This window comes from Pterocles gutturalis, unplaced genomic scaffold (genome assembly GCF_000699245.1).
Source record: "Pterocles gutturalis isolate BGI_N339 unplaced genomic scaffold, ASM69924v1 scaffold628, whole genome shotgun sequence".
Classification (NCBI taxonomy): Eukaryota; Metazoa; Chordata; class Aves; order Pterocliformes; family Pteroclidae; genus Pterocles; species Pterocles gutturalis.
In genome coordinates this window covers 116,257-129,357 of record NW_010117701.1, presented here as the reverse complement: position 1 = coordinate 129,357, position 13,101 = coordinate 116,257, and the positions used below count along the sequence as shown (strand labels likewise).

The 13,101-nt window shown below is 41.0% G+C and overlaps 1 protein-coding gene across 1 annotated transcript in view; it reads left to right on the top strand.

The window, feature by feature from the left end:
* Positions 1-68: 68 nt before the first annotated feature.
* Positions 69-13,101, top strand: part of SLC5A8 (solute carrier family 5 (sodium/monocarboxylate cotransporter), member 8) — a 24,276-nt gene continuing 11,243 nt past the window's right edge. The window contains exons 1-6 of the mRNA XM_010075869.1: positions 69-401; positions 2,534-2,599; positions 5,666-5,717; positions 7,300-7,367; positions 8,238-8,392; positions 9,778-9,918. Coding sequence (XP_010074171.1) covers positions 69-401; positions 2,534-2,599; positions 5,666-5,717; positions 7,300-7,367; positions 8,238-8,392; positions 9,778-9,918 — 815 coding nt within the window. The remainder of the gene's footprint in view (positions 402-2,533; positions 2,600-5,665; positions 5,718-7,299; positions 7,368-8,237; positions 8,393-9,777; positions 9,919-13,101) is intronic.

The window sequence follows — 13,101 nt, the reverse complement described above, 5'->3', positions numbered from 1 at the left end:
TGCGGGGGCAGCAGGTGCCTCTCTGATTTTGGGGTTCCTTGGCTTCAAGAGGCAGTCCCTCTGGTAGCATGGGGCGCTTCGTCGTCTGGGACTATGTGGTCTTTGCGGCCATGCTGCTGGTCTCGGCTGTCATTGGGGTCTACTATGCCTTTGCTGGAGGGGGACAGAAGACCTCCAAGGATTTCCTCATGGGGGGCCGCAGCATGACCGCCATCCCTGTCGCGCTGTCCCTTACCGCCAGCTTCATGTCAGCTGTCACAGTGCTGGGCACCCCTGCCGAGATCTACCGCTACGGTGCCATCTTCTGTATCTTCGCCATCACCTACGGCCTGGTGGTGCTGTGCAGTGCTGAGATCTTCCTGCCCGTCTTCTACAAGCTGGGCATTACCAGCACCTACGAGGTAGGGCAGAGTAGAAGAAGCCTTTCCACAGCCTTCAGGGACCTGATGGGTTTCTTATGCCTGTTTTCTGTGTGTCTCCCCTTCATCTCTTCCCCCAAATCCCCCTGCACTCTGTGCTGACCCATATCTGCACTCCCAAGGGCAGGCTCCAACCTGCTCTGTCCCCAAGTCTTCCCACGCGGCCTCTGCAGAAAGGAAATGCTCAGTCCTGCTGTCTTGGCTCAGGAGCTGTGCACCGTGCCAGATCTGTTTCCTCACTTCAAATACTCAGTTCAGCAGTTGGATTAATCCTCGTGCAGCTTCAACGGTGAAATGTGGTTAATGATGTGTAATTAGTATACCTACTAATTGTAGAATGCAAGAGCATCTAACGTGGGAACAAGACTTCTGAATTCATGCTTCTTCCAGGTTGGTTTCTAAGCTCAGGTACTGCCAGAAAAGTCCCCCTCTGGCAGAGTATATGTTTGTACTATTCCTAGAGATTTGCTGCTCCTAGAGGTTTTGGGGAGACACCCTTTTCACCTGAGGCTGTTCACACTGGTGAATGTCTTCTCCATTATGCTTATAGGGGAAGGTTAGCAAGTGCTCTGTGTCTGTTCTCTTACTTCCACCAAAATATGGCTGAGCTGGTCTTCAGCTCAGTGCGTAACTTAAAGGTATAGCTAGCAGCGCGGAGACATCTGGGGTGGTGGGACACATCATAGGTCAAGTCTGACTGTTCAGGAGTGAGGAAATATCTGGTCAGGACTTTCTTCTGATTTAGAAGGTCTGTGCAATCTGTTTATCTTCCTGCATGGAGATAGTTCCTAGCTGTAGATCTGGAGGCAAATTGCTCTTTTCACAGAGGACACTGCGAAATGCACATCCGTGCAGGTGAAAGTCCTTGGCCTACTTCAGTCTTTTGCATTTTATTACACTGAACAGGGACATTGCAGCATTGGAGGCTGAAAACAATGTTTCTATTGGTAGACTTAGATAAGAATTCACCTCTGGTGGCTTCCAGTGTAATTTAAACCACTAATCTTTGGACTGTCAGTTAAAATAGGGCTCTTCTTGTAAAGACTTACAATTATGACTGGAAGCTCACTGATAATCTTGGCGATGAATTGGAGTAATGCACCGATAAAAGATGTGTCTTGTATCTGTGGACAGAGTTCAGAGATTAAACAAATTTTTGTGTCTGTCCAGGGCTTCAACACCGCTTCCTTGTGTGGACATGCTCACAGATCACATTTTAAATGTTCAATTCACAAGGAATTGAATTCACTTCAGTGTTTTGTGTCGATTGAACAGACTGGCAGGCAAAGGAAGTCCCTTTTGTGCAACCACACACCCTAAAGGTTTTTTAGGACAGATGGTGGGAAGAAATCTGCCGTACAGCATGACAAACTCATTCAGAGGTTGTGCTGTCCCAGGCTACACAGAAAAGCAAGGGTTTCTGTTTTGCTAAAGGCTAGATTTCCACTTACCGGTAGAAGATGGTGAGTTGCTTTGGGCAGTGCAGGAGATGAGGTTACCATGGGAGGAAGCTGCTGACCACTGAAAACCTTCTGCCCTGTCTCACAGCAGTTCAGATGGATGCACATAATGCTGGAGTTTCCAAATCGACTAAGGCTTAGGAATAGACGTAATGTTTTATTTTTCTCTCTGATTTCACAATGCAAGTGGGTTCTGTTGTTTGGTGGTATGTCATTGTGAACTTTTAGGTTGCTCTGTGTGGGTTCAAGAGTTTGCGTCGATGATCCTCTTGGTTTCCTTCCAACTCAGGATATTAAATGATTCTGTGATAATACATGATGGTCTTTGCTAAGCCACGATGCACAGCTCCTTGTCTGTTGAGTGCCTTCAAGCAGCTGAGTAGCACCAGTTTCCATTCTGCAGACCCTGTCGTATAGTGACTAGCTTATGTCTACATCACTTGCTCATATGTCATTACCCAGCAGTGAGATCTGTAGAGAAATACCAAATCAAGTTGAAAGAGGTATCAGTCCAGGTGACTCTTAAGAGTTTTGGCTAGTCATGAAAAGGTAAAAATGTTACTATGCCCTTTCTGTATTGCCCATCGCTTCATTCGGTCCTATCAATAATGCCAAGTTTTGGTATAAACATTTGGGTTTTCTTCTCTTTTACAGTATTTAGAGCTTCGATTTAATAAATACCTGCGCCTCTGTGGAACGATCCTCTTCATTATACAAACGGCAAGTAAACCTCAAAGCTGTTCTGTGGTCCTCGTAGCCACCAGGATTCTTCAGCTTAGTTTAAACTGGCTGTTTTCTTTGAACGGTTGATGAGGTTACCACAGTGTGTGGCTGGCTGGGCGTGGGAGAACCAAAGCTCTTTCTGCGCCAAAGCAATGAGGTGGGCAGCGGATGCCCCTTTGGTCTCTGTGTGCGTTATTGAGCACTGGGAGCAGTCACTTGGCATCAGCACCGTGCCAAGAGACAAGAGACGCTTCACTGCAGGGTAGCAGTGTGAAGAGCAGATGTTTGCCTGCCTGCTTGAGAAACCCACAATGGGTTCAAAGTGTAAACATGCCCCAATTGTCTACAGCAGCAGTTTTCATCCTGTGGTCTGTGGATTTTGGGAGTCTGCCTAATTTTCAAGGGTCTGTGAAAGGTGACAGAACAAGCTGTCTGGAGCTGTCATTTGCTGCACAAGAGCTTGTACCACCACCAGTGCAAAAATACCTGGGTGCCTGCAAACAGAGAAGCAGCAAATTACTGCTTTGGGGAATGTTAAACTAAAGCAGTCCCTGCAATTATTGTTGGTGCAGTTTGCTGTATCCATCCCATTTGGTGAGTCAGTCTGAGACCACAGCTTTTAAATGTACAGTGAGCATGTGCCAAATGCACCAGCAACAAAAATGTGTTATTTTCACAATTTTGAAGTGGACTTTTGGAGAATTCAAAGCAAGAATGAATACACAATCAGAAATCTTTTCAAGTTACATGCTTGCTTTTTGCCTGCTTTTGTATTTTTAAGACACACCAGGAGTTACAGGACAGTCACAATTGCACTAACAAGATGCTGGTCAATGCAGTGCTAATTACTTGTTTGAACAGTGCTGCATAGCTGGCATTTATAGATATGCAAGCCCATAGGAAAGGTAGAGTGCTAGCATGTGTGAACCTTGACACTGTTTTGCCAGAAAATACGAAGACATCACAGCTGCGTAAATTGGAACAAGCCAAGCATAAGCTTTGCTTGCAAAGATAAAAAAAAATAAAAATTCTATACAACTTAAATATGTACCCAAGGAAATGAACTAAAGATCTATAGGCGTCTTTCTGTGCCAAGCACTAACAACTTAAACCTGAATAATGAAAAGCATAGTGAAGGAAGGAAATCCCCCAACATTTTAATGGTGTAATTTTAACTGTTATGCGAATATTGGCATATGTTTAAAAGCAGAAAAAAAAAAAAGAATATGTAGTAATACAACCTGAAAAAACCACTGAAGAAGTGGAAAGATTGTGTCATCAATCCTGTTTTAATTTATACAAAAATGTCATCATACTTGTGACAAATTTTAATTTCTTATGGTTCAAAGCTTCTGACACTTGTTTGCTCTGTATAAGAAAGCCACTTTCTCATGCTGAATCCCTGAATTAGTAGGATTGGAGAGACATGGGTTTGATTGATGAACTATTAGATGGATAAGGAATTGCCTGGATGGTTGCATGCAAAGAGTTGCAGTCAACAGCTAAATGTCGTAATGGAAACCAGTAAAGAGTGGAAGATGTCCCTGCCCATGTCAGGGGGGTTGGACTAGATGATCTTCCCACCCAAACCATTCTATGATTCTATGATTAAGCAGCCCATGCTGACAGTCGCTGTGTGGACAGCAAGTCAAACATTGACTGGGCTTAACAAGTGTCAGTAGTTGGCTGTGAAGTGATGCAACTAGTTCCGAGGAGACATTTGCCAGGGACTGGTCAGGACTGGCAGCTTTCTTGGCATACAAGCTGCATATGAAAACCTGCAGAGGACTTGTGGCACAGAGAAGCAAACACGCCCACACAGAGGTGGGGAGTAGTACCCAGGCAGGAATAACTATTTCCCCAACGGCACCACCATCCTTTCTGGCACGTGCTTGTAGCAGGCGTGCAGCAAGGGGCCAGGGCGATCTGGTCATGCTGGGTGAAGCAGCCCCTCTGTAGTAATTTCCTCCCACAGCTGGCTTACCGCTCACTCCAATTACCTCTTGGCTCTCTCCCCAGCGTAGCTGCTGGCAATGAGGCAGAGCTCTGCCACAGGGACTGGATTTGACCTGCTAAAAACCACAGCGAGTGATCCACTGGTTAGCCATCCTGCTCTGGTTTAACCCTGTGCCTGAGGCAGACTCCACACTTGTGGGGAGGGCAAAGGCTTGCTGGATGCTGGATGATGTCTGATTCTGCTGCTTTCCCATGCCCAAGTCCCACCCCTGTAAATCAGGGAGTCAGAAGAATTTAGTCATGGAAAGCTGATGCAAGTCAGCTCAGGACCTGTGATTTAGATCCTCTGAATCAAGACTGCTGACCTTCACAGAAGTTGTTTGCGCGTTGCAAGCTGTATTCCCCTGAACCACGCCACAGTTGAACTTGTCCTAGTAGTACAAGGCAGTAATAACAGTGGTAAAAAGGCAAACAGGATTTAAAAATATACACAAAGAAATTATAGCGGATATCAGTGTATGAATCCCCACTCAAAAGTGGATGGAGTAGCTCCTTCATTTGTCTATATCTTTATTGGGTAAAAATACAAATCTGCTGATAATCATGCATGGCTTCATCTTACAGGAATTTAATTCCTCATAATACTATCCATAATTACTAACTAGTGCTATATTTTTTGTTCTTACTCATGTGCGTTATAGTCGCATACTGAGAGGCATATTGATCCCAAGACTGAGAAAATAAATTGTAATAGATTCCTTGGCAAACCATGTGTAAACCTCATCAACTTCGTTTTGCTCTTGTTTCTGCCATGTGACTGCAGTTTTAAAGCCATAAAACAACATAATTATAAAAGCCAGGAAAAGCTGAAGAAGGATTTGGTATTCAAGAGTCAGTGGTATTTGTTTTAAGAACACTAGGCTGTGAGACTGCAGTGCTGGTTAGTCTCAGACATTAATTTTCTAACAATTGGAATTACTTCTCAACTGTTATGAATTTAGGAAATATGGACTGCATAAATGCTTGAAGAGAAACCATCTCAGAAAGCGATCACCTTTTCTAGGAATTTAGATTTCTATTGATTTTATATATTTTTTCCCCTTCTAGACTTTATACACTGGTATTGTCATTTACGCTCCAGCTTTAGCACTAAATCAAGGTGAGTATACTGCAACTGTTCTTCTCTGTTATATTTTTTTCTGCATATAGTACTAGCATGCTTTGGTTTTTTTTTTGGTAATGCACACTTAAAGATATAGCTCAAGGACTGACTGTGAAGTCTTCTAAGATTTCTGTTGATCCTGATGGGAACTCTGATAGGTGGTCTACCAGTTGTTATCCTAGTCCCTTAATCCCTACCTGTAAGGAATTATAGAAGAGGCTCAAGGGAAAAATCTGCTCTCATTTACTCTACCTCTCATGCAATATCATTCAGAAGTGTTAAGAAGACTTAAGTAAATTTGAAGGCAACAGAGAGACTAAACACACATTGAATTCCCCTGGTTAAGTGCTCTTCTTCAAGAGGAGAGCTAGGCAAAAGTTCTGTACATATGGTTTTAGGCTGCCTGGAACTGTTTAACTTGGCCAGTCATTTTTCCTGGAAAACCGAATCAAAACCAGAGAGATCTTGAACTTAAGATGTTTGTTATGATATTTACAAAATTATTTTTTTCTACTTCAAAATGACTCTTTTGCTTTGAAAATGAGCCACATTTATTTTTAAATGGGGGAAAAGCTTTTATGTGGAGCCAAATGAAACTTTTAATCTGACACAATTAATTTGTCCACTTGGCAAGAAGAGGAATAACATAATGCAAATAAAAAGCGAATCATTTTGGCTAGAATGGAAATCACACTTGTTCTGTTTGTTGGGCTTTTTTTTTTTTTTTTTTTTTGACTTGTTCATTGAACAGAAAGGAAGAAAATATCCAAATATCCAACACTGTCTGGATTGATCTCCTCCAGTGTATAAGACCCACAGGTTTTATGACCATCATGTTTATATTTGCCCTGCAAATACATACTAAACCAAGGCATGACCAAGCTGGCTCCCAACTAGAAGCAATGATTTTCATTAGTTTTGGTGCTGTGTTTCTCATTAACCTGAACCTATCTGTTGGGGAGCCCTCGGTGCCCTGCCTGGCCATACATGAGCACGCCAAGCTGGGGCAGTGACAGCTTGTTGTATGCCAACCACAGCACAGTGTTGTCTGGTGTAGACATACTATCACGTTTCCCTAAAAGAAAGAAGAATAAAAGAAAAGCTTTTAATTTGACACATTTCTTCCAGACCGTTCTTGAACCACCTTGCCTCTGTGGAGCATCCCCATGCTGTTTGCTTGCTTAAATCCTTGCCTGTGGGACTACCCAGGCTTCAAGGAGGGACATGTATTTTAAAAACCTTCTTGAGTTGGGGCCTGCAGACATATTGGATTTGTCGATGGACAGCATTTACATTAAAGACAAATAGCTTCTTAGATCCTGAAATATATCTAAATTTTTAGCAGCTTCCAATATCTGCAACACCTGTTTCGTTTTTTTAGAACTGGTTAGGACGAATTGCTTGGTGTAGACACACAAATGTTTTCATTGCCATTTTCTATTACTTTTGCATTTAACTTATTTCTCTTTTTTTTTTTTTTTTTTTTTTGTTTCAACAACCAGATTGAGGGTGAAAAATAGACCTTATTTTTTTGTCCCCAGTGCCACATTCACTCTAGTGCCATTTCCCTCTTTTTCAGTCACTGGCTTCGACTTGTGGGGTGCAGTGGTGGCGACTGGCGTGGTCTGCACTTTCTACTGCACACTGGTATGTGGACCCTTTGGCTGAGATAAATCTCTGTGTTTTTCACCATTCACACCAAATATGTAATTCATTGGAAAGTAGCCTGATAATGGGGTTACCCCATGGGACTATATTTCACAGTGTAGCTGTAGCCACAGGGCCACTTTCACCAGGGACGTCTCTGGACACAAAGGTAGCTGCGATGTGACTCAAACCTTTTCTTTTTTGATACATTCAAACTTCTGTTTTTGGTGAAAGAACAACAAAAAGATACATTTCCCTTCCTAAAAATCCTTCTGTAATTTTTCTTCTAATCTAGTGGGGTTTAGCTGTGTAATTTGTCAAGCACCTGCTTACTGCCACTGTAATAGGCCAGTCTGTTACTGAACAGAGGCACTGAAAATAGCAAGTGCCACATGAACAGATTAGTCTTTAGATTAATTTTAATTGTCCAAGTTTCTAGAAATTATTAAATGGAACCTCAGTGACAAATTTATTTGTATATATTGGATTAAGTAACGTTTATTCACATTCACATGAATGGTATAGCTTCTGGAGTTCGTGATACTGTATTTATTTGAGATGATCACTGTCTGGCAATTTATCTTTTGATACAAACTTCTTAATCAGTTTATGTGGTGAAGTAAATACTGGATACTATGTGTATGGCCAAAGTAAATTCTAATGCACTTCAAAAAAGGGCCAGGATGTCCTGAATAGGTTCCAGGACGCAATTCCTAACCACCCCAGTACAGAATTATTGCTATTAAAGAAGAAGATGAAATTAATCTATTATGCATAATAGAGATAGTAACATTTCTCTTAGTTGAATGTGAGTGCAAAGCAAGAGTGCTGCTGCCCTGTTGTACCTGATATGTGCTGTCCCTCATACAGGGTGGTCTGAAGGCAGTGGTGTGGACAGATGTTTTCCAAGTTGGAATCATGGTAGCTGGATTTTCATCTGTGATTATACGAGCTGTGGTGGTTCAGGAGGGAATTGGACGCATTGTAAACGATTCCTACTATGGAGGAAGATTAAACTTCTGGGAGTGAGTTTGTACTTGCAGATGATTTGCCTCTTTATTCCTACAAATAGAGCCCATGTGACTAACTGTGAAATTAAATTGCTACTGAAGGAGGAGGAGGGCAGGAGTTGTGACCCAATTTTTATACATTTTTAAACAAGGTTACCTAGCTTGAGGGATATGTTTTAGGTTTTACACCATGCAAAATTATGTTAAAAGCAAACCCTTTTTACTTTGTCAAGTAGGTGTTTTAAGGATATATTTTGGATTCCATTGAAAATGACTGGTGAATAGGAGAGGATAATCATATTTATACTTACAATTTGCAAACAGCTGATTTGGCATTTCAGCTGCTGAAACAAAACAACTGTGAAAACAATAGTTTTTGTCTAGGCTGAAAAAGGGAATTTTTTTTTCCCTGAAATAAAAATTAAAAGTAGCTTTAATAGTATTTTGCCCTCCATTAGTGTAACTAAACATACCCTAAAAATATAATTTTGCAAGGTCAAGAATATTAATTCTGACAGTGTTGAATCAAAAACCACTTTAAAGTTAAAAAAAATAAAATTAATGTACTTTTGATGAGAATCTTCACCCAGTGCTATTAGTGAATGTTTAGTGCGACAAGTATTACCTTTCGTCCTTTTGTCTATGAGTTCACAACACTCACCAGGTTGTTCTGTAAAAATCTTCACCAGGTTCTTCAGTAAATAATACATCTGTGGGTATGTTTTTTTGTTTCTTCTCGTGAACAGTCTTTTTTCAATCTGTTTGGCTGATTTGCAGTGGTTGTACTGCATTGCTTCTTCCCCCAATCAGAGAGTTCACAGGTGGGAAAAGAAAAGGAATAAAGGCTTGTAAAAGGTGAAATAATATTACATTGTTCACAAAGATAAGCATAATTTATTGCCATATTATAGTGTGATTTAAAAAAATACATATTTATGGACATTTAAAATCTGTTGTTCACTTAGAGCAAAATCAGCCAAATGTTTTACAGAGGCTCTGTCCACAAAAGCTGGGCATGCAAACACACCTTTATATTGGTGTCAGGCTGGTGTCCCTCTAGATAAGCATGCATATTAGACTTTTTACTGGAGCATCATTTCATCACAACAGTCCCAGGTGTCATACAGCTTTACATAAAACTATAGTTTATAGGCAAGTAAAGTGGTTAAACTTCACCTTCAGACAGATCTGAGTGTTTCGCTAGATCAGGATTTCAGCTTTGAGTTTTAAATTTTCTTTCCATGAGTTCAGATTTCACATATCTGAATGTACAAAATCTGACCAAATTAAGAAATTTTGTGTTAGAACAGGTACAAGGAAACTTCTAGCCATTAAGGTCTTCTCATAATGAGAATATTTTCATATTCTGAATTTGCTTTCTCCTTTCCCTCTCATTGTAGCTTTAATCCCAATCCTTTGCAAAGGCACACCTTCTGGACGATTGTTATAGGTGGGACCTTCACATGGACTGGCATATATGGGATCAACCAGTCCCAAGTACAGAGATACATTGCATGCAAAAGCAGGTTCCACGCAAAACTGTAAGTCTGCCTACAGTAATTTAGCAGTGCATGGTCTTTGTAAGGGCAATATTTTGAAAAGGAATGGTTTTTGTCTATATAAAACCCATTTGTAAAGGATAGAAGCTTTTGCTTTCTGGTTTGTGGACCAGGTAGAAGACAAATTGGCACAATAAATACTGGTATCTGAATTACATATAATTGCTGTAACATTGAACCTTGTGCCAGAACGTTTCACTGTGCTAGTATTCTTGCATACAAATAGCTGCATTAAGTTTATATGCAGCCTAAAGACCAAATAATAAAGTACTTACGCTGAAGCCATCTTGAATTGCTACTCTACTAAACCTGAATCATTGTGTGGGAATTTTGCATAAGTAAAGACAAAAAAGATTTTTCAGTACTGATGGGTATATGTATGAGAAACTGCAGAAGTGTTTTATTCAGTGATAAAACTGCTGAGGAATCATATTTTGTTTTCATAATAATAATGAATTTTTGTTCAGGAATTCCCTATGGAAACTGGCAGAGTTCTGTTTTCCTTGAGTTTAAACATTTCTGATCAGCCTTTACTCTTGGAATATATTTACTAACTCTATTGTTGTTTTATCTTTAGGATCATTCCAGTACTTCGTAACTCAGGATCTAAGAATTATTAGTGAGCTCATAAAGTCTATTTATAGGAGAAATATATAAATGCACATCATAACGATAGTCCCTGTAAATTCTATAATACTGTGACATACAGAGAAGGAGTTTTATGAAGGCTTTCACTTCATTAAGTCAGCAGAATCCTTACAAAATCATGCACAGTTTAGAACTGAAATATTTTGGTTATGGCAATAATGAAAAATCTACTTTTTAGTCATTTACGCTGCAGACAGGAATGAGCTGACGCTCATCATATGCCACATCTCCAGTGCACAGTGCCATGTCTCCAACACACCACGTGGCTTCTCCACAATCTCTGGCACGTGGCTGGGTTCCAGGTTCTTGGTACTGCAGAGGCAGGAAGTGCATCCCACATCTGTAATGCTGCCTGGCGTGATTGCAGGCAGGAAAACAGCCGCATACATTGTGCCAGATTTGTGTGCCAGTGAGATTGTTCTTCCTGAGCGCCTGCTCCACTTAGGGCTGTGCTCCTCTCTCACACCTTCCTTAACCTCTTTGTAAGGAGGGACACTTCCAGGGCATCCCAGAAGCAGAGTATGGCCAAGGGGAATCTGGCACCATGGCAGCTTCTGGGCAGATTTTCTGAACTGTTGCAGCAGCTTTGACCAGGGCTGGAGGCTATCTTGTTCTGGAGGGGTTTGGATGGGATTTATAGCTCATACTGTATTAGCAGTGGCACAACCTTAATTGGTGGAGTCAGCTCCTGCTGGCATGGGAGGTTGGACTCCATAGCATCTTGGTTGTGCCTTACTTGTGCAGGGAATTTCCCCTGCATGGAGAAATGATTTTGTATAATGGCTGCAGCTTGTCACAACTATAAACACTGCCATTCTGTGATTACTATCATCTAGTTCATTTGCAAATCTAATTAGACACATCTGGCAAGTTACAATCGTGGCCTGCACCTCTTATTGGCATTTAACCTGTACATAGAAGTGTACCCCTGTGGCATGAGAGACAACACAATAATAAATCAGAGCTGCGAAAGTAATCCTTTCACAGATCCCAACTTGCAGTTTTTGGGAGAGGCTATAACAGTGGCACAAGAGTAGGAATTTTCTCAGGCTTTGGGAAAGGATTTCACCCCATTCATAAAAAAACACCAGTAGGTAGGAGGCCATGCTGTCATCCTCAAACAGTAACTTGGCAAATTGAACATAATGCTCATAAATGAACGATAACAGTCAGAGAAGGAGAACTACACTTTCAGAAAAATGTGGGCTACTAACACATTTTTTCTCTAGTTTCCTTTCAAGGTCATCATATGGCATGTTTCCATGCTAAAATCTTGGAGCCAGTCTGAGATGAACAACCGAAAATAAGCATTGTTTAGTCACAGTGCCTATTTCACCCAACCTCCACCCTGTGTTACTCACCCAGAATTAATGGGAACATCTCTCTCCAATAGCACTACAATTATTATAATCCACTGCTTAGTCATAGGGTGTACCATGAGCTGGGATGTAAATGAGAATTAAAAAAACAACTTTCCTTTCATGGTAAAACACTGACACAGTTTAAAACCAAGAATTGCTGGATTCAGACAATTTATTTTGCTTCCATGTGTTTCTCTTGACTTTCTAATCTTTACTCCAGGATATAGGCTATTACATCTAATACTGCTATTACATCAGTTCAAAAGATTTGGATTAACTAATTGGTTAAATTTTGTGCTAAATCAGCTTATATCAAGGCAGATTATGCCAATGCAGGAACAGATTCAGCCGAATGGTTGCAAGACATCCATCCAATATGTAAGCATCTGTAAGAAGAGGACTACTTCATTTTTACTAAATTAATCTAGAGAGAAATTTAAAGTGCTGCTAGTTCTATGTCTAGACTGTCCCTAATGCAAATACAAGGCATAAACGCAGAGTTTCCCCTGATATGTGTAAATCAGCTTTTGTTTATATAGTTTTTTTTTAAAGAGTTTACATTGTGCTTGCCAATAATTTTTCTGTGGTATAAAACTGATAGTTCAACTATTTAATCTACTTTATGACTTTCTGAAAAATGTCTATTTCAGTGCCTAACAAGTCTTGTAAAGTTATGTTTACTTCTTCATTCATCCTGAGGGTCCTCTAGAGCAGTCTAAAGGCTGATGTCCCTTACCTTCTTGGGAACTGAAAGCACTAAAATGCCTCCTGAAGCATTGCAAGCATGGATATGTTTGCACAGAAACCAAAGGTCCTCCCAGTGGAGGTCTTGGCAGTCGGCACAGGTCCAGAGTATGTGATCTATCAGGCAGTTAAGTCACTATCCGCAAATGGTACACGGATAACCGGGAGGCAACTGCTGGAAAGGAACGCTGTTTTTCAAGGCCCAGCTCCCAGTGGGTGTGTTTCCTTGGACTGACCACCCTAGGTGAGAAGAACTTTGTGACCCAGGAGTCATCAAGAGCTGAGAAACATTTGAGAAGATTGGATAGTTAGATGGAAGGGAAAAGCCCTCACTGGGTGTGGTGAACATTTTGTTATTCACTGCCAATAGAGGCTCCCTGCTGTGTGTGCCAAAAAGTAGCATTAATTGGTG